The sequence below is a fragment of the Ranitomeya variabilis genome, chromosome 5 (genome assembly GCF_051348905.1).
Source record: "Ranitomeya variabilis isolate aRanVar5 chromosome 5, aRanVar5.hap1, whole genome shotgun sequence".
Classification (NCBI taxonomy): Eukaryota; Metazoa; Chordata; class Amphibia; order Anura; family Dendrobatidae; genus Ranitomeya; species Ranitomeya variabilis.
In genome coordinates, this window is record NC_135236.1 from 287,402,707 (window position 1) to 287,429,737 (window position 27,031).

Below are 27,031 nucleotides of genomic sequence, written 5' to 3' on the forward strand. Positions count from 1 at the left end.
TCTGAGATTACCTTGACGTTTGGTGGATGGGCTCACAATATTTGGCCAAATCTTGTGCTAAGCATCTCATGTGTTTTTTCATAGATTTCACAAGCCAGTATGCTATTCACATTTCATGTATCACACATTCCCTTGCTTTAGTACAGTTGACTGCAGCCATTGATCTATTGCTCTATAATAGTAACATATTGTTAGGAGCATTAGTCAGTACTCCATCGACCCAGTAGAAATTGCATTTTGCTACTTTGGGACGGGGGTTGAAGCGGGTGACTTTAATTCCCACAGACCTGTAAGGCTACTTTCACACTAGCGTTAACTGCAATACGTCGCAATGCGTCGTTTTGGCCAAAAAATGCATCCTGCAAAATGTTACCATTGACTAACATTAGCGACGCATTGACACACGTCGCAACGTTTTTTCTCCCGACGGTCCGCTTTTTCCAACCGCGCACGCGCGGCCGGAACTCCGCCCCCACCTCCCCGCACTTCCCCGCACCTCACAATGGGGCAGCGGATGCGCTGGAAAAATGCATCCGCTGCCCCCGTTGTGCGGCACAGAGAACGCTAGCGTCGGGAACCTCGGCGCGACGCTAGTGTGAAAGTAGCCTCACAGCCCATCTGAGAGCACCTAATGGGGGATCAGCCATAAAGGCTATGTTCACACCATGTTTTTTTTTTTTTAAATCAAAATCACCAAGCTTTTGAAGCGTAAATCACCCTGGGAAATATCATTTGTTTTTTAATATCAAGAAATGTTTTTGTTAATGTTCTATTATCACTTCCTGAAGCATTTTGTGATCTTTGACATCAGTTTTCCAGAGCAGACCTGCCCAAGAAACGCATCCAAAATATGTTGTGTGAACATACGCTTAGGCAGCCCGATCATAGCTGTTATGATCGGCTCCATGTAAGCCAATCGGCAGTTGTTTCATAGCCATAGGTGTGATACTAACATTTATCCGTGTTCATCTCCAGACAGGCATTATGTGGGGGGTGTCAGTACAGCAGTGGTGACAGTGCCATGAGAGAAGAAAAGCTGATGGAAGGGTCTGTAAAGTGACATAAAGACTCGGCTGTGCTGCCACCCACCACACACTGACTCATGCAGGAGATTAGACCAGGGGGTTGTCTGACATTATAGATCTCACACCCTGAGAAGTCTGCTGTAAACAATGGTGGGGCGTGTTCTTTCCTTTGACTGTTGCTGCCTGCTTATGATTGGTCAGCATCATACAGGGAGAAGGACACGCCCCCAGTGAAAACTATCTGACAACACCCATTTGGCCTTAATGAAAAATAACTCATTAAGGGCTTTGATTGCTAATATCTCCACAATGGAGAGGTGAAAGTAAAAAAAAAAAAAAAAAAAAAAGAGAACTTTGTTCAACGTCATAAAACTTTTCTCCAAATCTTCCATGTTGAACTAGACACAGAATAAAGTTTTTATTTTTTTAACTTGTTCTGTTTTCAGCAAAATGTGACAAATAAAAGAATGGCATTTGTCTTCTGTACCTTGGATTAGTGTAGGTAGTTGTTGTCGCTGATCAATAGCCAGGCCTGACGTCATGTACCAGCATGTAGACATACGTCCTCCCTTGTTAGTCTGAACCTTAGCACCTGCTCATTTTTGTATCCTTTTGAAAGAAAGGTTCTAGATTAGGATTTTGGAGCAGATTCTGTTAAAAATAAAATACAAATTGCTTCATACACTTTCTGGAAGAAAATATTAATGCTCTGTAAATTAGGCTACTGAGTTAATTAGGAGAAGAAAAAATGCCTCATGCATCAAATTCTGTTCCACCCCAAACAATTTGGATTTTTTTTTTGGTCAGAATAATCCTTGTGAAGAAAAAAAAAAATCTGCTTTAGGGCCCTATGATTTCTCTGTGATGGGAATTACCCTTTAAATCCATGCTACAATCATAGAAACCATAACTATCCTTTATGTATGCAGATCAGAAGAAGTCTAGAAATTGGAGGGAGTTATGGAAGAGGATTACGTGGGTCAGGGAGCGGCCGAATATCTGCATGGCAAAATGTTCACCTTTTATGTGGACAAGCATTGTCAGGGGAATGGCGCTGTCTCGCTAGCTTGGTGCTCTATATAATTCCCCACAGGAATGACTCCGCACATTAAGGTGAAGACAGTCGTGCAGATCATGTACTGCAGGTCATCTGAGATTAGGGTTTTATATTTCTATACTCTATTAGGGCCATTATGCAATGAGTAAATGTAGTAATATTGTCAATATTGAGAATAAAATATTAAATCAAAATACAGTTGAGCTAAAAATTTTACATACCCTGGCGGAATTTTAGATTTTTTGGCCTTTTTCAAAGAATATGAATAATAACACCAAAACTTTTTTTCTCCACTCATGGTTAGTGGTTGGGTGTGGGTGAAGCCATTTATTGTCAAACTACTGTGTTTTCTCCTTTTAAATCATAATGACAACACAAAACATCCAAATGACCCTGATCAAAAGTTCAGTAAAATGTGGTGGTAGTGTGATGCTTTGGTGCTTCAGTACTTGGAAAACTTGTTGTGGTAAATGGAACCATGAATTCTGCTGTGTACCAAAAACTCCTGAAGGAGAATATCCAGCCGTCTGTTCGTGACCTCAAGCTGAAACACACTTGGGTTATGCAGCAGGACAATGATCCAAAACACACCAGCAAGTCTACCTCTGAATGGCTTAAGAAAAACATAATACAGACTTTGGAGCGGCCTAGTCAAAGTCCTGACCTTAATCCAATTGAGATGCTGTGGCATGACCTTTAAAAAGGTGGTTCATTCTCAGAAACCCTGCAATGTGGCTGAATTTCAATAATTCTGCAAAGATGAGTGGGCCAAAATTCCTCCAAAGCATTGTAAAAGACTCATGGCTAGTTATCGCAAACACTTGATTGCAGTTATTGTTGCTAACGGTGGCCCAAACAGTTATTAGGTTTAGGGACAAACACTTTTTCACACAGGGCCCTGTAGGTTTGGATTTCTTTTTACCTTTAATAATGAAGACCTTCATATATAAGCTGCATTTTGTGTCATCTTTGTCTATTATTTAAATTTGTTTGGTAATCTGAAACATTTAAGTGTGACAAACATGCAAAAGAATAGGAAATCGGGAAGGGGCAAACACTTTTTCACACCACTGTATATGTGTGTATGTATGTATACATGGCTCAAAAAAATAAAGGGAACACTTAAAAAGAATATAATTCCAAGTAAATCAAACTTCTGTGAAATCAAACTGTCCACTTAGGAAGCAACACTGTTTGACAATCAATTTCATATGCTGTTGTGCAAATGGAATAGACAACAGATGGAAATTATTGGCAATCATCAGACGCCCTCAATAAAGGAGTGGTTCTGCAGGTGGGGACCACAGACCACATCTCAGTACCAATGCTTTCTGGCTGATGTTTTGGTCACTTTTGAATGTTGGTTGTGGTTTCACACTCGTGGTAGCATGAGACGGACTCTACAACCCATACAAGTGGCTCAGGTAGTGCAGCTCATCCTAGATGGCACATCAATGTGAGCTGTGGCAAGAAAGTTTGCTGTGTCTGTCAGTGTAGTGTCCAGAGGCTGGAGGCGCTACCAGAAGACAGGCCAGTACACCAGGAGACGTGGAGGGGGCCGTAGAAGGGCAACAACCCAGCAGCAGGACCACTATCTCAGCCTTTGTGCAAAGAGGAACAGGAGGAGCACTGCCGAAGCCCTGCAAAGTGACATCCAGCAGGCCACAAATGTGCATGTGTCTGCACAAACTGTTACAAACTGACACCATGAGGATGGTCTGAGTGCCCAACGTCCACAGATGGGGGTTGTGCTCATAGCCCAACACCTTACAGGATGCTTGGCATCTGCCACAGAACACCAGGATTGGCAAATTCGCCACTGGCGCCCTGTGCTCTTCACAGATGAAAGCAGCTTCACACTGAGCACATGTGACAGACGCGACAGAGTCTGGAGACGCCGTGGAGAGTGATCTGTTGCCTGCAACATCCTTCAGCATGACCGGTTTGGCAGTGGGTCAGTAATAGTGTGGAGTGGCATTTCTTTGGAGTGCCGCACAGCTCTCCATGTGGTCGCCAGGGGTAGCCTGACTGCCATTAGGTACCGAGATGAGATCCTCAGACCCCTTGTGAGACCATATGCTGATGCGGTTGGACCTGGGTTCCTCCTAATGCAGGACAATGTCAGACCTCATGTGGCTGGAGCGTGTCAGCAGTTCCTGGAAGATGAAGGCATTGAAGCTATGGACTGGCCCGCTTATTCCCCAGATCTGAATCCGATTGAACACATCTGGGACATCATGTCTCGCACTATTCACCAACGTCACATTGCACCACAGACTGTCCAGGAGTTGGCGGATGCTTTAGTCCAGGTCTGGGAGTTGATCCCTTAGGAGACTATCTGCCGCCTCATCAGGAGCATGCCCAGGCGTTGTAGGGAGATCCTACAGGTACGTGGAGGCCACACATGCTACTGAGCATCATATCCTTGTCCTTAGGCATTTCCACTGCAGTTGGATCAGCCTGTAACTTAATTTCCCACTTTGATTTTGAGCATCATTCCAACTCCAGACTTCCGTGGGATATTAGTTGTGATTTATGTTGATCATTTTTAGGTTTTATTTTTCTCAACACATTCCACTATGTAATAAATAAAGATTTACAACTGAAATGGAATATTTCATTTAGTGATATCTAGGATGTGGGATTTTAGTGTTCCCTTTATTTTTTTGAGCAGTGTATATATATTCACATATGCACATTTTTCCTTCATTTTCCTTAGCCTACTCACTTCATAAGACCATTCATTAGTACCCTGCTTCTCACCTCCTATTATAATGAATACAATCTGACTTTCAGCACCTGGAAACAGCAACTACACCACAACTCCATTCACTATTTCCCTCCGTCCGCCACTAGAGTCTTATAACAGCTGATCGGTGCTGGTATCGGACTTCCACTGAATTGATATTGTTGGCCTATCCTCTGTTCTTAAATGCCAGGAAGAGGATGATTGAGTTGTCTGGATAAACTACCAATATCAGTACCCTGCAAAAAATAGCGACTACAACAAATCCAACTGGATTTCATCTCTCACTTTTTCTTTTACCCTATTTTTTTTTTTTTTTTTAATTCCCGCTCCCCCCCAAGTATGACTGTTAATGGATACTGGTTCTGAAATATTATAAAATATGCAGTATATAAATGCACAACACAAATGTCACCAATATTTTCTAATTTGTACATTCAATTTTTTTATGTCCGGTTTACTGTAATTATTTTTCTCTTAGATTCTTAAGAAAAGAATCCCACAGAATCCAAAGTACCAGTTTGTCAAAACAAGGCTTGATACAGGTCAGTGTTTATCTAATATTAGGAGCTTAAGTAATGCAATGAAAACAATGTCGTAGAATTCTGTTAGGTTAGCTAAAACAATCTGTATCTGTGGTTTGTTGGAATTAACCTGGTCTAAATGGTTATTCTCCTTTCTTGAACGCACTACTGCTCTGCTTCCCGGCTTTCTGCTTGCAGTGGGGCGGTGTTCTCGTTAAGATTGAATGTTCGGGCCGGTGGGATGGCTGCGCCACAGGCCCAAACTGCTGCAAACATAGCCGTCTTTGCCGCTACAGCAGTGGACAAGCTCAGGAGATGGATCTGATCCAGCTTCAGAGCAGCGCTTGCAAGCTTTATAGTAATGAGCTTGTAAACCTGCTCCCTGTCTAGGAAACCAGCCAAATCTGATACACAATAACATAAAAAATCCCTCCATTCATCAAAACAGAGGATTTAAAATGGCAAATCTCTTGTTTTTTAAAAATCATTTTGAAAGTTGACCCATTTATGACTGTTTTTTGCAGTCAGCCCTCCTCAGCTATGTTTTCCTGACCGGGGGATTTATGATTATTATTTCCATTAGTGCACAACCGTTTGGAAATGTGATTGGATATAGTATTGTATATTAGCCAGTATATTATTTTCAATTTTATTGATTCATGGTTCAGCATGATTTATGATTGGATATATCTTTGTGATTTATTTTTTATACTCTAATATTTAGTTATGGTATTTATCATCACTCAATAATCATATATATGTATTGGTATTTTTCTCTACATTTATACTATTTTATGGTATTTTCAGGATTTTCCTTTTGCGATCCCTGACATTTTATGGCATTATTTATAAGATTTTAATTTAGCGGTATTTTATTTTTGTGTGGGCACTCTTGCACTTTGTATCAATTTGCCATTCACCTCAATAAAGGCATTTTTACAATAGTTATTTTCCGTTTTTTTGTCCCTTTTATTTCATTTATATTGCATGTCCTGTGGGCTCTTTTTGGCGTTTAACCCGAATGGTCTGTCATTCAAATTACTGGACATAGTCGCCCACATTATTTTATATTTATTTCAAATAAGTGTTTTGATTATAATTTTGATTTTTATGAGCTGTTACGTCTAGTTTCTGTTTGACCATTTATGACTGAGAAAAGCCAATGGGGCTGGCTAGGATTTTTTATCTTGATAACCTGTCCTTAGGATAGGTCCTTTATATCCCATTAGTGGGGAATAATTGGGAGCCAAGTATTTATAGATTTCTAAAAAAACAAGAGTATGGAGCTGGGAAACCACAGCTCCCTACACCCTGTAGTGACCATTCATAGGCACTGGAGATCAGCTGCTATATTGTTCAGCTGTGATGTTCCAGCTCCATACACTACTAAAGTGGTGCTCGCATTGGAAGTGAGCGGTGCAGATGACGATGACATTTGAATGCCTGGCAGTTATCGTTCATGTGTCTAAAAGAACGGGGCACGTACACAGTATCCACCCACCGAACAAGGTGTTTGTTGTTGTAACACCATTGGAAGTGAGCGGTGCAGTTGATGGTGACGTGTCCTAAATAACAGGACACATACACAGTACCTGCCGATCAAACATGCGTCTATGAAGGTGTGTAGGGTCATAACACCATTAGAAGTGGGGTCTTTGGGATAACCCTACAAAACTTCTGGCCTCTACAGGACCTGCCAATGGCTGGTATTGATGACCTATCCTAAGGATAATCCATCAATATCAAAGTCCTGGACAAGCCCTTTAATTCCACATTCTTAAAATGTATGTTCAGAATTGCTGCCCAGATAAATGATGATAGCAGTTGTGCATTACACAGTTATATCCCAATTAGATCAGTTGGTTTTCTTCATTCTCTTAAGTGGCACAAAATGTCAGCATGTGTTCTAGATGCCACTTAGGTTTGCCTAAGGCTATGTTCAGATGAGTGCCAACTGCGTACATGGCTAGCTCCGTGCACTTGCGTGCCCAACAGACGGGTGCAAGAGCTGCCAACTATTTACATGCACTAGTAAAGTGGGCCAGACCAGTGCGTTCTCCTCTCTTTATTTCTTTGCAGAACTGAGATAGGTGTGGAAAAAATCCCATATGCCCTAGCACATAGTCTAACACTGGCCCGTATGCGGCCTGTTGTGTATACGGACTGAAAAGATGTCGGTGAGAACGAAGACTAATAGAGGCGTTCCTCAGTACTCTGAACGTGCACATTATGGGGGATTATCTATTGTAAATAATTTCTTTTTTGAGTTTTGGAACAAACATAACTTTCGAAAACATGGAGATCAATGAATCGGGCAAGTTTAATTGCATGGTTTCATTTATATAGAGGTTAATATTGAAGAGCCTGTTTTGGGTTCGGTTTTGTGTCTGGGGAACATTGCGCACATTTGTGTGTATTTGTGATATACTACCTGATGAATAGTATACAGTACAGTTTTTCTGGCTCCAGGCCTTTTCTACTCGTGGAAATCAGAGATTTTGTTGCTTTAGTAAGAGACAAGACAGGGCCGGGGGCGTGTCAACGTGACAGTCCCCCAGAAGAAGCGAGCAGCGAAACCTTGCCCGTCGGGTTGAGGGAAACACAGCTCTGCCACACCATCCCTTGCTCTGCACAGCCAGCTGCACGGGTCACTATTTCACCGCTACCTAGGTAATACATTGATTACATGAGCATTTCAACCATACTATTATCCAAAAAAGGGGCCTCAAATCATAAGCTTATCCATAAATACATAATTATAACCCAAAAAAGAAATGGATCCCAGTGCAATAAAAATTGGAATTTTATTGATGATTATATTAAAAATAACAATTTTATCATCATTTCAATAAATAGATACATAAAAAACATAAAGAACAAGAAAACATCCTCCATACATCTGTGACCTCGTCTTCCAGTATTTACCTACACACAACCTCCGATCCTCACAAGATCCTCCTTCTCTACTCCCCTCTTATCTCCTCTTCCCACAATCGTATACAAAATTTCTCTCGCGTATCACCCCTACTCTGGAACTCTCTACCACAACACATCAGACTCTCGCCTACCATCAAAGCCTTCAAAAAGAACCTGAAGACCTACCTCTTCCGACAAGCCTACAACCTGCAGTAACCACTGATCGACCAAACCACTGCACGACCAGCTCTATCCTCGCCTACTGTATCCTCACCCATCCCTTGTAGATTGTGAGCCTTCGCGGGCAGGGTCCTCACTCCTCCTGTACCAGTTGTGACTTGTATTGTTTAAGACTATTGTACTTGTTTTTATTATGTATACCCCTCCTCACATGTAAAGCGCCATGGAATAAATGGCGCTATAACAATAAATAATAATAACAATAAAACAGGGTTAAAGTGACACCAAGTGTCACGTCCAAAGGTGGTCAAATTAATCCAAAGGGCATATTAAAAATACATGCATATAGATATGTGCAAAATAGAAAGCGAAGCTGATAATATTAAATAATATTAATATTAAACAGGCCATAAGCTACGGAAAACTTCTATATGCAAAAAAGGCAAATAATGGACACAAATGGTTATGAATATATAAGGTAACCTGCGCAAAGTTGCTGACTACAAGAAATTCATGGGGGCCTCCTATCTAATATAGGCGTTTATACCCCTTAGTTAGGGGTACATGCCAGAAGGGAGAAAAAGTCTGGATTTACAGGTTGCATGCGACGTACATATTCCATACTTCTCTTTATTGTAGGGTGGCCTATAGCACTTGTAAGCAGCAAGGAACCACTATGGAGATGGTTGGCGCATGCGCATTGTTGGTATGTAGTCTGTTTACAAATGTTATCTGAAGCGTGATGCTTTTGATCCATGTATACATCAAATGCCTTGGTCACTATTGTAATGTAAATAACAATGGCCTTATTAGCGTTATTTCTGTTTACTGGTTAGCGCATGTGCTTTGCATGCATTGCATGCTGTTGGACGCTTTTATTCCCATGGTTACTCTTTTGCTTGCGCAATAAAGCCCGGCCGTTCTGCTAAGCATTTGCGTATTTTATGTGTTCGATCTGTGTACACATCAAATGCCTTATTTACGATCGCAATATAAATAACAATTGTTCTATTAGTAGTATTATCTATCCGTCAGCGCATGCGCCCTGGATGCCCTGCAGGTTGCTAGACGCTCTTATTTCCATGGTGACTCTCGCGCTTGCGCACTGAGACTTGGCCGGTTTGCTTAGCATATTTGCGCGCAGGCGCATATCCGGGATCTGTGTTAGCGCGTAACTGGAAGTTCACTCGGCTCTGCACATGGTGGATTGACCGTACACGCCATAGCACCCTCACAGGTGACTTTTATCTTACTTATTATTTGCTGATACATAAGGGGCAGGATTTGGATGTGTCTTTCACAACCTACCCCTGATGAAGACGCTCTAGCAGCGTCGATACGCGTGGGGCCCTAATCCCCCTATGGACTTCATTTGGTAACCTCTATATGCACTTTAACCTGGCTACTTGCACATGGTTTATGTGCACCTACCGCTTGGGCATTCTCAAGGGGATCCTTGCTACATCTTTTCAGCTATTTGGACAATATTCCACAGCGGTTGGGGTTAGGGTAACCATTTGGTTATTTATTCCATAGTGCATTAGTATTGATCGCAGCAGGACTTAGGCATATTATATGGTATAGAAATATTGGTATTTATTTATTTTTTTTTTTTGACATTTTGTCCATTCCTGCTTGTCTGAATGGGTTACCAGTATACACATGGGCTTGTGGCATACGGTTGAGGTCAGCTGGCAGCACAGAGTAGTTATCTTTATTATTTACCTGTGTGTAATTTGCTGTATAGTCAACTATATACTTTTTATGTGCTTTGTATACATTACCTCATATATTGCCATGACAGTCCATTTTTTCATCTGTGTTTGTTCTGGGGGATCTAGGTTGGTCCATTGGGCTTTTTAATTGTATGTCCTTCTTGTTGCCCCTTTTGTATTGATCTGTTAAATAAAATTTATTATGTTGGTTGATCCCACTAGTGTGCATATCTTTTCTTCTTTTTTTCTCTTGTACTTTGTTATATGCACGTGGTTGATCCCTGTGTTATTAATTTGTGCGGTGCCCGCTGTCTCTTTGCTTTTGTTACATATTGTGCCTATATATACCTATGCACTTGCTGGTTTATATCGCCATATTAGATAGGAGGCCCTCGTGAATTTCTTGTAGTCAGCAACTTTGCGCAGGTTACCTTATATATTCATAAACATTTGTGTCCATTATTTGCCTTTTTTGCATATATATGTTTTTCGTAACTTATGGCCTGTTTAGTATTAATATTATTTAATATTATCAGCTTCGCTTTCTATTTTGCTATTTTGCACATATCTATATGCATGTATTTTTAATATGCCCTTTGGATTAATTTGACCACCTTTGGACGTGACACTTAGTGTCACTTTAACCCTGTTTTCTTGTTCTTTATGTTTTTTATGTATCTATTTATTGAAATGATGATAACATTTTTGTTTTTTTAATATAATCATCAATAAAATTCCTATTTTTATTGCTCTGGGATCCATTTCTTTTTTGGGTTATATTTCAACCATACTGCAGCAAGGGTTTGGTTCAATAGGAGTATTCATTACCATCTTGTGGGGAGAATAAGATATCATGCACTTGCATGTCTTTAACCCCTGTATCTGGTAAATCTATTTATATTGAATATTCAAAACTGAATTGAGTTTTTCAGGGCAATACAAGAATTGTGTGCCTCTCGAAACATTTTGCTGAATTTAATTTTTTCTTAATTTCATAATGACATAACCTTTTCAGCTAAAACTTAACAGGTGCCCTTTAGAGAACCTGACAGGTGATGACACACGTTCCTAATCCATGGCCAGCAGGTATCAGCCACTGGCTGTATGAGCACAGCCAGATATGTTCGACCTTTTCCCTGCCTGCTGCCAGTGACCGACAAGTTTCTGCCTTTACAGTCACTGTCGGCAGGCAGGGAGAAGCCTGTACGACTAGTGCACAGTGCAGCTCAGTCCCCGGCAGCTATTAAAAGTATGGTTTTCTCTGTAACTCTGCAGCGTTTCAGAGACAAATATACATGGCTGTGATCATACAGCCCGTGGCTGATACATTCTGCAAAAGGTTTAGGCTGGATGTATCACCTGTCAGGTTCCCTTTAATACTTGTTTCCATAGCATTTAGATTTATTATTGTCAGAAATATTCAAGGCCAACTTCTTATACCTGCTCGTATACTCTGCTGGTATTGGTTAGATTTTCTAGTAGAATGTATAGGTATGTATTTTATTATTCGGCTTGTTTAGTATTGGGACAACAAACAAGTGTTACTTATGCTTCAGGGGGGTAAAGAATTTTGTCCTTGTCTGAATTCACTGTTGAGGACGATTGAAAGCAAATGGTGACAGTTGCTAGAATGTTTCACCAAACAGTATTTAGCAGGGCACGCCTGAGTGAAGAATAAAAGCCCTCTTCTCTCCGCTCTCAGGTCATCTTCCAGCCCGATGTGCTCTGCCCAGGGCCTTAGGAGTTACAGAATCATTTAGACTTGGGAATGAAACACTCATTCTCATCTTGAATGTCACCTTGAGGGTTTTAGTTTCCAGGCATGTGCCTTGTGTTTTTACTTAAAGCACCACTCCAGCATTTTTTATTTTTTTTTAATTTTACCAATGGAGTGGTGCCACTAATGTAAGTTCTTGGCCCTTAGTATTATATTTACCCTCTGCCATCTTCATCTCTTTTCAGCGCCGTTCCAATTAGTCTTCTGCAGGTTGTGACCTGTTGGATCGCTCCAGTGTTTGCTGGGCGACACAAGTCACTACTAATGATGAGCGAATGTGCTCAGATAAGGTGTAATCCAAGCATCCTTGGGTGCTAACAGTGTCTTCAGCGTGCTTGAAAAATATGTTTGAGTCCCAGCGCTGCATGTCTCACGGCTGTTTGACATCCACAACACATGCAGGGATTTCCTTTTTGTTAGGCAATCCATGCATGTCTTGCGGCTGTAGAGCACGCTGAGGACACTGTTAGCACATGAGCAGGCTCGGATAACACCTTATACCAGCACGTTCACTCATCACTAATGACAACTCAATGTAAGTCTATGAGAGCCAGAAGGCGGCCAGAACAAGGTTCTCATAGACTTACATTGAGAGCTTGTGACCGTTACCTCTGACTTCCGTTCAGTCAGAAGTTACATCACAAGATGGCGGATCCGGGCCAGGAAGAACTGAAGATGGTGGCTGGTGAATATAATACAAGGTCTGGGAATGTAGATTAGTGGCACCACTCCAGCACTGAAATATAAAAAACAAAACTGCTGGAGTGGTGCTTTAAAGTGCTTGTCCGCTACTGAACAACCAGATATTAATGGCCCCAGGGTGCTGCATAAATTGCAAAAACAATCTATACGTATTTCCTGGACCAATGCTATTCCTCTTAGAAGCCCTGTGTCTTCTGCCGGTCTCCTGATGGTCACGTGACATCTGCAGCTGCCTTCATATTTTTGATTGGGCAAAAGTGGTTAGGCTGCAAAAGTGGTAAGGCTGTAGCAAATCAGTCGTGTGTCATTGTCTGTTCGGAGACCAGCAAGGACTGGCATTGGTCTAGTAGGTAAGTATAGATTGTAATTTATGCAGCACCCTTTGAACCTAAAAGGGGTTTCTCAGTAATGGATAACCCCTTTTAATTTACAGCAGAAAAAATGTGTCTACTTGCGGAGTACTGCATTTTGTAAAGCCACCATTTTCTCTTAATGTAACGAATCCTTGCCACGATCGTGCTACAAATGCATGACTTCCATTAGTCCTTGAGGTGTGTCTCGCCCCCTAATTGTTGGTGAGGCAAAGGAGGCCGTATTCTCAAAGGTTACAAGCAGACAAGTGGACACTCAGTCCTGTCTCTGGCGTCCGCAGTCTAGTTCAGCGACATTGACTTATACGTTACACAGAGTTCAGGAGACAAATAGAATGTAATTGGAGCAGTCATTTTGGCAAGGCTTTCTACGACAGGTGAGGCCCCAGAATTTTATTTTTCTTTAAAATGTATGGATTTTTTGGCTAAAAGATAGTTTTGAAACTAGGTTTCAGTAAAATCTTTTAACCCTTTTGGCGTATCACTGTACATAGCAGAATAAGTTAACTGTGAATCCATCAGTGAGCTTGTTGGGAAGGCAGAATTTGTATCTCTTCTGAAGTTTCCCATGCTGATTTATAACCAAATCAATGTTCGGCTCTGAAAGACATCTAATTATATCTAGAGGCTCTATGGGCTAACTTTGTGCCAAAAGGAGTATCCATATGCGGCCTAACTTGGCTCCTTGTGTGCCTCGGGGTAATATGTTGTGTCTTCCAGTATGTATCTTTTTATTTGTGCTACTATATTACCGTGGTACATCTTACCATGTTTTATATGAAGGGGTTATCCTGTAAGCCTGAAATGCATGAGTCACAATGACCCCATAGAAGTGACCCGTGCCTCCACCGCGTGCGGAATCAGGACATCGTGATGGAGCTGACATTTACAGGTGCCATGTCTCTTCTTCCAGGTAATAGCATGACCAGGTATCTGGAAAAGATAGAAGAAATTAAGAGAAGTAAGTAAAAAAAAAAGTGATATTGCTTTCTGCCAATATATCTGCATAGCACAAATTCATTATACCTGGAGGCTGGCGTATACGAAGTGGGTAACGGGACCACTTGTGATAATGTAGAAGGTCATGCCATGTTGTGGCCTGCCTGTATGTATAGGGCAACAATGAAAAGCTGGTGATTCTAATGTTGGTGTCACTCCAGATGGCATGTAATGAAAATGGCTTATGAAGCGATGGTTTTCATTGGCCTGATAAACGGTGACATTCCAATATCTGGGTGGCGTATCTCCCCTTACCCCTCCACATTCTTCCCCGCTGTCCTCACGGTAGCGGCCGCACAAATACGGTTTTGTTGCTGTCCAGAGTTTAATTCCCTGTGTGCTCCTCAGATTTCTCTTTATTTTTATGCTCTTGTGTGGAGCACACACAGATCTTTGTCTGTCCCATGTGCTGTATAATATTCACCTTCTTGATTTCCTAGAATAGGCACTTTTGTACCTCCTGGTAAGGGTACCGTCTATCCATGCGAAATCAGACCCCCGGTACAGTAACTCTGTCTTATGAGAACAACTCTGAGAATATGATGGCTGAAAGTATAAAATCTGATAACAGCCAGCACAATGGTTGGGACTGTCCTGGGCATGGCTTAGTGAGGGACGGTGGGACGAGAAGAACCATTCCTGCCCGGCTCTCAGTCCTGTAGGGTCAGTGTAGTGTTCGGACCAGAACGTATACACTTGGATACATAACCCGTCTGTCAGTCATGTCACAGAGTTCTGATGAAGCTTCTGGCCAGACAGAACCAGGTAATGGATTTCTGCACTTCTACCATTACAGTGACCTATCTATATTACCGATATTGCTGCATTCTGATCTGTACCAGTAAAACAAACTAAACCACTTTGCATGTACTGTTTGATATCTAAAACTGCAGAATTTTGTATGTTTTATCACTTATCTTGGCATTGCTGTTTGATTCCATGATCTCCTTTTTATCAGCCCCTTTTTCTTGTTCAAGTTGTTAGTATACTACCTTAGTTACTGATCCCTTTTATCCGGTCCATTTGGTTGCTTCTAATGAAGTTCCTGAATATCCGTTTTTCATTTTTATGCACAGCTACACTGGAAAAAAAAAAACCCAACAAACTCATAATTTGTCCTCTATAATACATAGGACTCCAAGTTGCACAGGATGCTCAGATATGAGGAGCTGTTTCATAGGGTCCTGATAATGAACCTTGGTTTTGGTTCCCTTGTAAAATGTCTGTGCTGTTATTGAATTAAGATGGTTTCCCTGTTCTCTAATCCGGACATCTCAGCTATATGACATGAGGAGAGGCTTGGATGCTGCTGCCTTCACTGCTGGATGTGAGCTCTTTTCACACTGAGACAGAGAGGCAAGCTAAAGGCACACATCTGAATTACATCCATAATTTTTCCATTCACCAAACATTTTCTCCTTCCTTGAACGGCATGTGTTTGGGTTTCTGTTTTACTTGCTGTATGGAATAGCTCATCATGATTTCGTACGGTACTTCTAGTAAAAACTACACCATGTTCCAAATTATTATGCAAATTATATTTTTCTTGGATTTTCCTAAATGGTTGGTGCAAATAAGTCAGTCTAATAAAAGTCATTACCCGTTAGAGTATACATCGAATTTTATTGAAGAAAACTCCCAATGATAACAGTATAATCTCCAAAATGAATAAAAACTCAAAATGCACTGTTCCAAATTATTAGGCACAGTAGAATTTCTAAACATTTGATATGCAAATTGCCTCTTCTGAGAAAAAGAGGACTTTACTCTATAGCGCCACCTATTGGAAGTAGCGATCCTACAAGTCACAATCAACCCTTTAACGAGTCGTGCAATATGACTTAGGATAAAAGCCAAATCAGTATCTCAATTCGCAGACACGGTGTTTCGGGCTATTGGCCCTCGTCCGTGCGAAGCATGAGAACTGATTTGGCTAGGTGAGAGGCTCTGGAGTGGGGTCTAAGGGGTAACGTTTCTCCTTATGGAGAGTGACATACCATCTCTGGCTTATCCTAAGTCATATTGCACGACTCGTTAAAGGGTTGATTGTGACTTGTAGGATCGCTACTTCCAATAGGTGGCGCTATAGAGTAAAGTCCTCTTTTTCTCAGAAGAGGCAATTTGCATATTTAAATTCCCAGAGGAGCATTGCACGGCGAATAAGCCTCCTTACCTTGACAAGCCAGAGATGGTATGTCACTCTCCATAAGGAGAAACGTTACCCCTTAAACATTTGATATGTTTTAAAGAGCTGAAAATGCTCATTTGTGGAATTTGCAGCATTAGGAGGTCACAATCACTGAACAAAAAAGCTATTTAACTCCAAAACATCCTAATAGGCCAAGTTACATGTTAACATAGGAACCCTTCTTTGATATTATTATTATTATTATTATTATTATTATTATTATTTATTTATATAGCACCATTGATTCCATGGTGCTGTACATGAGAAGGAGTTACATACAAGTTACAGATATCACTTACAGTAGACAAACTTACAATGACAGACTGATACAGAGGGGCGAGGACCCTGCCCTTGCGGGCTTACATTCTGCAGGATTATGGGGAAGGAGACAGTAGGTTGGGGGTTGCAGGAGCTCCTGTGTTGGTGAGGCGGTAGCTTCGGTAGTGATGAGGAGGCAGCGGGGTCAGTGCAGGCTGTAGGCTTTCCTGAAGAGATGTGTTTTCAGGCTCCGTCTGAAGGATCCGAATGTGGTGGATAACCGGACGTGTTGGGGCAGAGAATTCCAGAGGATGGGGGATATTCGGGAGAAGTCTTGGAGGCGATTGGATGAGGAGCGAGTAAGTGGGGAGGAGAGAAGGAGGTCTTGGGAGGACCGGAGATTACGTGAGGGAAGATATATGGAGATTAGTTCAGAGATATATGGGGGAGACAGGTTATGGATGGCCTTGTAGGTCAGTATTAGTAATTTGAACTGGATACGCTGAGGGAATGGGAGCCAGTGAAGAGATTTGCAGAGGGGGGAAGCGGAGGAGTAGCGAGGAGAGAGATGGATTAGTCGGGCAGCAGAGTTAAGGATGGACTGGAGAGGTGCAAGGGTGTTAGCAGGGAGGCCGCAGAAAAGGATGTTGCAGTAGTCAAGGTGGGAGATGATGAGGGCATGCACAAGCATTTTAGTAGATTGAAGGTTGAGGAAAGGACGGATTCTGGAGATATTTTTGAGCTGGAGGCGACAGGAGGTGGAAAGAGCTTGGATGTGCGGTTTGAAGGACAGGGCAGAGTCGAAGGTTACTCCGAGGCAGCGGACTTCTGGTACGGGGGAAAGCATGATGTCATTGATTGCGATAGATAGGTCAGGTAAGGAAGATCTGTGGGATGGAGGAAAGATGATGAGTTCAGATTTGTCCACATTGAGTTTGAGGAAGCGAGAGGAGAAGAAGGAGGATATGGCTGATAGGCACTCTGGGATTCTGGACAGCAGAGCGGTGACATCTGGGCCAGAGAGGTAGATCTGAGTGTCATCAGCATAGAGGTGGTACTGGAATCCATGGGACTTTATGAGTTGTCCCAAGCCAAGTGTATAGATTGAGAAGAGTAGGGGTCCTAGAACAGAGCCTTGGGGGACTCCAACAGAGAGAGGGTGGGATGAGGAGGTAGTGTGGGAGACGCTGAAAGTGCGGTTGGAAAGGTACGAGGCGATCCAGGATAGGGCGAGGTCTTTGATGCCAAAGGAGGAGAGGATTTGTAGTAGGAGGCAGTGGTCAACTGTGTCAAAAGCAGAGGACAGGTCAAGAAGGAGGAGTACAGAGTATTGTCCAGTAGCTTTGGCATCCATTGAACTTGTGAGTTTTTGGAGAGTTTCTGCTTGTATTTCTTCCCTCCCTGAGCTGCTGTTTTGATGTGAACTGCCATTCACCCTCATAGATCTTTTGCTTGATGATACTCCAAAGGTTCTCTATATTGTTGAGGTCAGGGGAAGATGATGGCCACACCATGAGTTTATCTCATTTTATGCCCATAGCTTCCAATGACTGAGAGGTATTCTTTGCAGCATGAGATGGTGCATTGTCATGCATGAAGATGATTTTGCTCCTGAAGGCACGTTTCTGCTTTTTATACCATGGAAGAAAGTTGTCAGTCAGAAACTCTATATACTTTGCAGAGGTGATTTACACACCTTCAGGAACCTTAAAAGGCCCTACCAGCTGTTTCCCCATGATTCCGGCCCAAAACATGACTCCTCCACCTCCTTGCTGACGTGGCAGCCTTGTTAGGACATGGTGGCCATCCACCAACCATCCACCACTCCATCCATCTGGACCATTCAGTGTTGCTTGACACTCATCAGTAAACAAGACTGTTTGAAAATTAGTCTTCATGTATGTCTGGGCCCACTTCAACCGTTTCTGCTTGTGAACACTGTTTAGGGGTGGCCGAACAGTAGGTTTATGAACCAAAGCAAGCCTTTGAAGGATCCTACACCTTGAGGTTCAAGGGAATCCAGAGGCACCAGCAGCCTCAAATATCTGTTTGCTGGTTTGTAATGGCTTTTTAGCAGCTGCTCTCTTAATCCGATGAACTTGCCTGGCAGAAACCTTCCTCATTCTGCCCTTATCAGCATGAACTCTGTCTGTGCTCAGATTCAGCCACAAATCTCTTAACAGTACGATGATCACTCTTAAGTTTTTGGGAAATATCTAATGGTTTCATCCCTTGACCAAGGCATTGCACTATTTGATGCTTTTCGGCAGCAGAGAGATCCTTTTTCTTTGCCATGTTACGTGAAAACTGTGGCCTGCTTAATAATGTGGAACATCATTTTTAAGTAGTTTTCCTTTAATTAGAATCACCTGGAAAACTAATTATCACATGTGTTTAAGATTGGTTTCGGTGATCCATTGAGCCCTGAGACACTTAAATCCAATTTGCATAATTATTTGGAACACGGTGTATATGATGAGTAGAAGTCCCAGTGTAGTCCAATTTTTTTGTTTTTTGCTTTATTTAAAAAAAAAAACAAACAAACTTTGGCAATTGGATCACAACAAATAGTCATCTGTTATGGCATTACTTTAGTGGATGTGTTTTTTTTAGTACTGCATAGTCTAAAACACTAGAGGTGTTGAGACATGTCTAGTAAAACACATGTTCGTTCACGACAGAAGAATGGGTGCAGTTGGATCCAAAACGTTTTAAACGGATCTTTTTGGTGATCTGTTTATAAATAGACGTTTTGGTTTCAGTTCGGTATTTAAATGGATTCCCTCTCTATGTATGTATGTATGTATGTATGTATGTATGTATGTATATATATTAGCAGCGTTCTACGCCAAGCAAACATTTTTATTGGTATTTTCTACAACGTCTTCAATACAATGGCGCGGGAGATCGCGGTATGCGCACACTCTGACACCATGTTATTGAAGTTAGTAAGTACTACAATATCAACATGGCAGTGCCCATCCGCCGGCCGTAGGCATAATGGCCATGGCCGAGATGTGCGCACTTCTAGTCAGAGTGTGCACATACTGCGCTATCTGGCTCCATTTTTGTGAAGACAGTGTCTGCGAATTTGCATATACAGGGTCTTCAATAAAATGGTGCTGGAGATCGTGGAATGCATACGCACTGACTCCATCGCCATTTTACTGAAGTAATGTTCTACAACGTCAGCCTAGCCGTGCACATGCGCCATCCATAGGGATAATGGCGCATGGAGGCTGGCTTGTACGCACTGCTAGGTTGACGATGTAGTACAATTCTTCAATAAAATTGCGCCAGACTCAGTGCATATGCACCCATCAATATCTAGCACCATTTTGCTGAAGACACTAGGTCTGCGAATTCACGCACACAGTGTCTTCAATAAAATGGCGCCGTAGTGCAGTATGCGTACACACTGACTTCGGCACCACACTGCTCAGTCGCCACCCATCCCAACTGTATATATATGTGTGTGTGTGTGTATATATACACACACACACACACACACACACACACACACACACACACACACACACACACATTCATTTGTGGCTAAAAGTATTGACACCCCTGCAATTCTGTCAGATAATACTCAGTTTCTTCCTGAAATGATTGCAAACACAAATTCTTTGGTATTATTATCTTCATTTAATTTGTCTTAATTTAAAAAAACACAAAAAGAATTGTCCTAAAACCAAATTGGATATAATTCCACACCAAACATAAAAAAGGGGGTGGACAAAAGTATTGGCACTGTTCGAAAAATCATGTGATGCTTCTCTAATTTGTGTAATTAACAGCACCTGTAACTTACCTGTGGCACCTAACAGGTGTTGGCAATAACTAAATCACACTTGCAGCCAGTTGACATGGATTAAAGTTGACTCAACCTTTGTCCTGTGTCCTTGTGAGTACCACATTGAGCATGGAGAAAAGAAAGAAGACCAAAGAACTGTCTGAGGACTTGAGACACCAAATTGTGAGGAAGCATGAGCAATCTCAAGGCTACAAGTCCATCTCCAAAGACCTGAATGTTCCTGTGTCTACCGTGCACAGTGTCATCAAGAAGTTTAAAGCCCATGGCACTGTGGCTAACCTCCCTAGATGTGGACAGAAAAGAAAAATTGACAAGAGATTTCAACGCAAGATTGTGCGGATGTTGGATAAAGAACCTCGACTAACATCCAAACAAGTTCAAGCTGCCCTGCAGTCCGAGGGTACAACAGTGTCAACCCGTACTATCCGTCGGCGTCTGAATGAAAAGGGACTGTATGGTAGGAGACCCAGGAAGACCCCACTTCTTACCCCGAGACATAAAAAAAGCCAGGCTGGAGTTTGCCAAAACTTACCTGAAAAAGCCTAAAACATTTTGGAAGAATGTTCTCTGGTTCAATGAGACAAAAGTAGAGCTTTTTGGGCAAAGGCATCAACAGAGTTTACAGGAGAAAAAAAAGGCATTTAAAAAAAAGAACACGGTCCCTACAGTCAAACATGGCGGAGGTTCCCTGATGTTTTGGGGTTGCTGTGCTGCCTCTGGCACTGGACTCCTTGACCGTGTGCATGGCATTATGAAGTCTGAAGACTACCAACAAATTTTGCAGCATAATGTAGGGCCCAGTGTGAGAAAGCTGGGTCTCCCTCAGAGGTCATGGGTCTTCCAGCAGGACAATGACCCAAAACACTTCAAAAAGCACTAGAAAATGGTTTGAGAGAAAGCACTGGAGACTTCTAAGGGGGCCAGCAATGAGTCCAGACCTGAATCCCATAGAACACCTGTGGAGAGATCTAAAAATGGCAGTTTGGAGAAGGCACCCTTCAAATATCAGGGACCTGGAGCAGTTTGCCAAAGAAGAATGGTCTAAAATTCCAGCAGAGCATTGTAAGAAACTCATTGATGGTTACCGGAAGCGGTTGGTCGCAGTTATTTTGGCTAAAGGTTGTGCAACCAAGTATTAGGCTGAGGGTGCCAATACTTTTGTCTTGCCCATTTTTGGTGTTTTGTGTGAAATGATCAGTGTTTTGCTTCATTCTCTTTTGTGTTTTTTCATTTAAGGCCATGTTCACACGCTGCGGTTTTTACCGCGGAACCGCCGCGATTTTGATGCTGCGGGTCCGCAGCAGTTTCCAAAGCGTTTACATTAACATGTAAACCCTATGGAAACCGCAAACCGCAGTGCACATGCTGCGGGAAAAATCGCGCAGAAACGCAGCGGTTTACAACCCGCAGCATGTCACTTCTTTGTGCAGAATCGCTGCGATTCTGCACCCATAAGAATGCATTGAACCGCTTACTTCCCGCATGGGGCTGTGCCCACGTTGCGGGAAGTAAGCGGATAATGTGCGGGTGGTACCCGGGGTGGAGGAGAGGAGACTCTCCTCCAGGCCCTGGGAACCATAAAATAGTGTAAAAAAAAGAATTAAAATAAAAAATGAAGCTATACTCACCTCTCAGCGCTGCCCGCGGCGTCCGGTCTCAGTTGCTGTGCCGAACAGGACCTGTGGTGACGTCGCGGTCACATGACCGTGATGACGCCGCGGTCACATGACCGTGACGTCACGAAGGTCCTTGTCGGCACAGCCGCTTGCAGCGCCGGGGAGATCGCGACGTCAGAGGGTGAGTATAGCCAATTTTTATTATTTTTTACATTACTATTGATGCTGCATATTGCTGCATATGCAGCATCAATAGTACAGCAGTAATCCCGCAGCGGAAACCGCGGAACAAACCGCGATAAATCTGCAGGGATAACCACAGCGGTTTTGCCCTGCAGATTTTCAATTCCGCTGCGGGATTAACCCGCAGAGGAACCCGCAGCGTGTGAACATGGCCTAAGACAAATTAAATGAAGATAATAATACCAAAGAATGTGTTTGCAATCATTTTCAGGAAGAAACTGAATACTATCTGACAGAATTGCAGGGATGTCAATACTTGTGGCCACAACTGTATATATATACAGTACAGACCAAAAGTTTGGACACACCTTCTCATTTTAAAGATTTTTCTGTATTTTCATGACTATGAAAATTGTACATTCACACTGAAGGCATCAAAACTATGAATTAACACATGTGGAATTTTATACTTAATTTCAGTTGTTTCACACTTTTTTGTTGTGTCTTATATTCTAGGTTTTTTCAAAGTAGGCACCTTTTGCTTTGATGACTGCTTTGCACACTCTTGGCATTCTCTTGATGAGCTTCAAGAGGTAGTCACCGGGAATGGTTTTCACTTCACAGGTGTGCTCTGTCAGGTTTAATAAGTGGGATTTCTTGCCTTAAAAATGGGTTGGGACCATCAGTTGTGTTGTGCAGTCTGGTGGATACACAGCTGATAGTCCTACTCAATAGACTGTTAGAATTTGTATTATGGCAAGAAAAAAGCAGCTAAGTAAAGAAAAACGAGTGGCCATCATTACTTTAAGAAATGAAGGTCAGTCAGTCCGAAAAATTGGGAAAACTTTGAAAGTGTCCCCAAGTGCAGTGGCAAAAACCATCAAGCGCTACAAAGAAACTGGCTCACATGAGGACCGCCCCAGGAAAGGAAGACCAAGAGTCACCTCTGCTTCTGAGGATAAGTTTATCCGAGTCACCAGCCTCAGAAGTCACAGGTTAACAGCATCTCAGATTAGAGACCAGGTCAATGCCACACAGAGTTCTAGCAGCAGACACATCTCTACAACTGTTAAGAGGAGACTTTGTGCAGCAGGCCTTCATGGTAAAATAGCTGCTAGGAAACCACTGCTAAGGACAGGCAACAAGCAGAAGAGACTTGTTTGGGCTAAAGAACACAAGGAATGGACATTAGACCATTGAAAATCTGTGCTTTTGGTCTGATGAGTCCAAATTTGAGATCTTTGGTTCCAACCACCGAGTCTTTGTGCGACGCAGAAAAGGTGAACGGATGGACTCTACATGCCTGGTTCCCACCGTGAAGCATGGAGGAAGAGGTGTGATGGTGTGGGGGTGCTTTGCTGGTGACACTGTTGGGGATTTATTCAAAATTAAAGGCATACTGAACCAGCATGGCTACCACAGCATCTTGCAGCGGCATGCTATTCCATCCGATTTGCGTTTAGTTGGACCATCATTTATTTTTCAACAGGACAATGATCCCAAACACACCTCCAGGCTGTGTAAGGGCTATTTGACCAAGAGGGAGAGTGATGGGGTGCTACGCCAGGTGACCTGGCCTCCACAGTCACCAGACCTGAACCCAATCGAGATGGTTTGGGGTGAGCTGGACCACAGAGTGAAGGCAAAAGGGCCAACAAGTGCTAAGCATCTCTGGGAGGGAACTCCTTCAAGATTGCTAGAAGACCATTCCCGGTGACTACCTCTTGAAGCTCATCAAAAGAATGCCAAGAGTATGCAAAGCAGTCATCAAAGCAAAAGGTGGCTACGCTGAAGAACCTAGAATATAAGACATAATTTCAGTTGTTTTACACTTTATTTAAGTATATAATTCCACGTGTTAATTCATAGTTTTGATGCCTTCGGTGTGAATGTACAAGTTTCATAGTCATGAAAATACAGAAAAATCTTTAAATGAGAAGGTGTCCAAAATATTGGCCTGTACTGTGTGTGTATATATATGAATGTATGTGTGTGTGTGTATATGTATGTGTGTGTGTATGTGTGTGTGTGTATATGTGTGTGTGTGTATGTGTGTGTGTGTGTATATGTATATGTGTGTGTGTGTGTGTGTGTGTGTGTGTATATATATATATATTTTTTTTTTTCTCCTACGTATCATTGGGGGACACAGGACGAATGGGTGTTATGCTGCTGCCACTAGGAGGACACTAAGTTAAACACACACAAAAGATTAACTCCTCCCCTGCAGTATACACCCACGGGCTGGACAATCCAGAGCCAGTTCTTACTTAGTGTCTCAGGAGGCACTTGGGTCCTCTGGACCCCACCAATTTTTGGTTTTAACGGAGAGAAGGGAGCGACAGGCAAATTTTCAGCTCTGATCTCTCCCGCACCAACAACGGGCAAGTACATGGAGCGTTCCTCCTGTATCCTTTCCCGCGACGATGGATGCCAGCCCTGGCTCACTTTTCAGTGTGGCGACGGTTCCTTAGCGTTCCGATCTCCCTCCCTGCCTCTCAGGCGACCACGGGGACTAATCATCCACCTAAGTTTCCTGGAGCCAGGGCACAGCCGGACAGAAGGACATGGCGTCCGTGCAGCCGCCCACTGCATCACCACTGAACATAGCGGATGACGCACGGCGGCAGAAGCTCTCCACCCTCTCCCTACCAAGGTGAAGGTGGATGGAGCATCGGTTCTATCGCACAGGGTAAGTGCGGGGACCGACGAGCTGACAGGAGGGGGCCCCTTACTCCCATTACTAATGCGGCTCTGCAGCCGCGGGGCAGCGTTGTACTTCTGAGGGGGCACGGCGGGCAATCCGGCGCTCCGTCGGCGTGATGGCAACCCGGCCCGGGCCGGACTCCTGCGCCCGCCTACCGCCCGCCCATGACACGCTCCCTCCCTGGGCGCTTCTCGTTCCCGAGAAGCGCCCTTCTCACATCTCGGCGGCCATCTTGGACCGGGAAGTGCGCTGGTGGCTCTGCAGCTCCGCAGCGCACAGGACTTCAGGATCTACCTGCCAGGCCACCGCAGAACTTTGGTGAGACGCACTCAGTAGGATTGTCTCCCCCCCCTGTCAGTACGCTCACTTAATTACAAATATGTCACAGTCTAAGCAAAAACGGACTGGAAAGACCCATTCTGTTATTTTTGCTGTGTGCACCTCCTGCAAGGTATCTCTGCCCCGAGGTCACACTGTCTCGCTGTGCACCGCCTGCCAAATGTCTGCGGCACAGGATACTCCGGCCTCTGTCCCGGAATGTAGCGAGCCTAGTACCCCCGCATGGGCGTCCTCCCTTGCTCGATCTGTGGCATCCTTGGAAAGGACGATACAGTCCCTCCGTGAGCCGTCCCTTACCCAGGGCACTTCCACGGATGATGTAACGCGGTCTAAGAACCCCTCTCGGTCTAGAGGTCGTACCGCTTCCAGAAGCCCTCACTTATCTACAAAGAGGTCCAGGGTCATATCTCCGGTCGGTGATCAGCCTTCCGGCTCAGAGAGCGATGTCTCTCGCCACTCATCCCCGACTCATAGCAGGGAATCCTTCCTGGACGACGCATCCAACGTGTCCTGTTCCCCAGAGTATCATCACGATCAAGAGACCCTAGATTCTCTCATAGACTCTGTAAGTCAGACGCTACAGTTAGAGGAGGAAACCCCGTCCAAGGCGGTTCATCCCGTGTCATTCGGGCGAACCACAAAGGCTCATAAATTTTTTCCTACGCACCCTCAATTCAAGGACATTGTCGATCTCCATAGAGTCCGTCCGGATAAACGTTTCTCAGGTCAGAAGGCTATGCAATTGAAGTATCCGTTTGCTCAGGACCTAGCTAAGGAGTGGTCTCAGTCACCCTCCGTGGACCCGCCAGTGTCGCGGCTAGCCACCAAGGCGGTTCTATCCTCCGAGGGTGCTTCCATCAAGCATCCCACTGATAGACAAATTGATCAGATGGCTCGTTCGGCTTTTGAAGCCTCTTCGGCTTCTCTCTTTCCTTCTTTTGCCGTCACGTGGGTTGCTAAAGCCATGACCCATTGGGCCGAGTCTTTAACCTCTACAGCACTACGTGCCGACTTACCCCCCGAAATTTCACACCTGTCCACTCAGATTGCTAGAGCGGGGGACTTCGTAGTTTCCGCATCCTTAGACGCGGCCAACTGTGCCTCACAGGCAGCGGCCAATGCTGTCACGATTCGCAGATCCCTTTGGCTCAGGGACTGGAAGGCGGACTCGGGCTCCAAAAAATCTCTCACGTCTCTTCCATACCAGGGCGAACGTCTTTTTGGGGACAAACTAGACAAAATAATCGCAGACTCCACAGGAGGCAAGAGCAAATTCCTTCCCCAGCAACGAACTTTTCGGCCCTTTCGCAACCAGCAGGGCCGAGGCCGATATTTCCGTTTTAGCTCCAATTGGTCCAATCCCTCCTCCGCGCCACCCGGCGTCGGGAGAGGTCAGCGCAAGGACAGAGCCTCCCAGCCGTCTTACAAACCTTCTCCTTCCTGAAGGGGCAGACCCAGACAACAGGGATCCCGAGGGCCCAGACCTAACAGGTCTCCACCTCAATGACTTTTGGCAAATGCCGAAGGACACCGACAGAGTTGGCGGCCGCCTACTTTTTTTTCGGGACGCGTGGCTCTCGGTAGTTCCCGACCGATGGGTCCGCGACCTAGTGTCCTCCGGTTACAAGATAGAGTTTGTCTCTCTCCCCCCATCTCGTTTCTTCCAGTCCCCTCCTCCCAGAGCAAGGGTCCGTCAGTATTTCCAGGCCATAAAGTCGCTATGGGAAGACGGGGTCATCATCCCGGTACCTCAGAACGAGAGGTACCAAGGTTTCTATTCCAATCTTTTCATCGTTCCAAAGAAGGACGGATCAGTACGTCCAATATTAGACCTCAAGCTTCTCAACAAGTACGTTCGCGTACGTCAATTCCGCATGGAGTCCCTCCGCTCGGTAATTGCCTCTCTGG

General features: G+C 43.7%; 1 protein-coding gene across 1 annotated transcript in view; it reads left to right on the forward strand.

The window, feature by feature from the left end:
- Window positions 1-27,031, forward strand: part of CEP41 (centrosomal protein 41) — an 80,076-nt gene that overhangs the window by 1,574 nt on the left and 51,471 nt on the right. Inside the window, exons 2-3 of the mRNA XM_077264437.1 lie at window positions 5,310-5,373; window positions 13,927-13,974. Coding sequence (XP_077120552.1) covers window positions 5,310-5,373; window positions 13,927-13,974 — 112 coding nt within the window. The remainder of the gene's footprint in view (window positions 1-5,309; window positions 5,374-13,926; window positions 13,975-27,031) is intronic.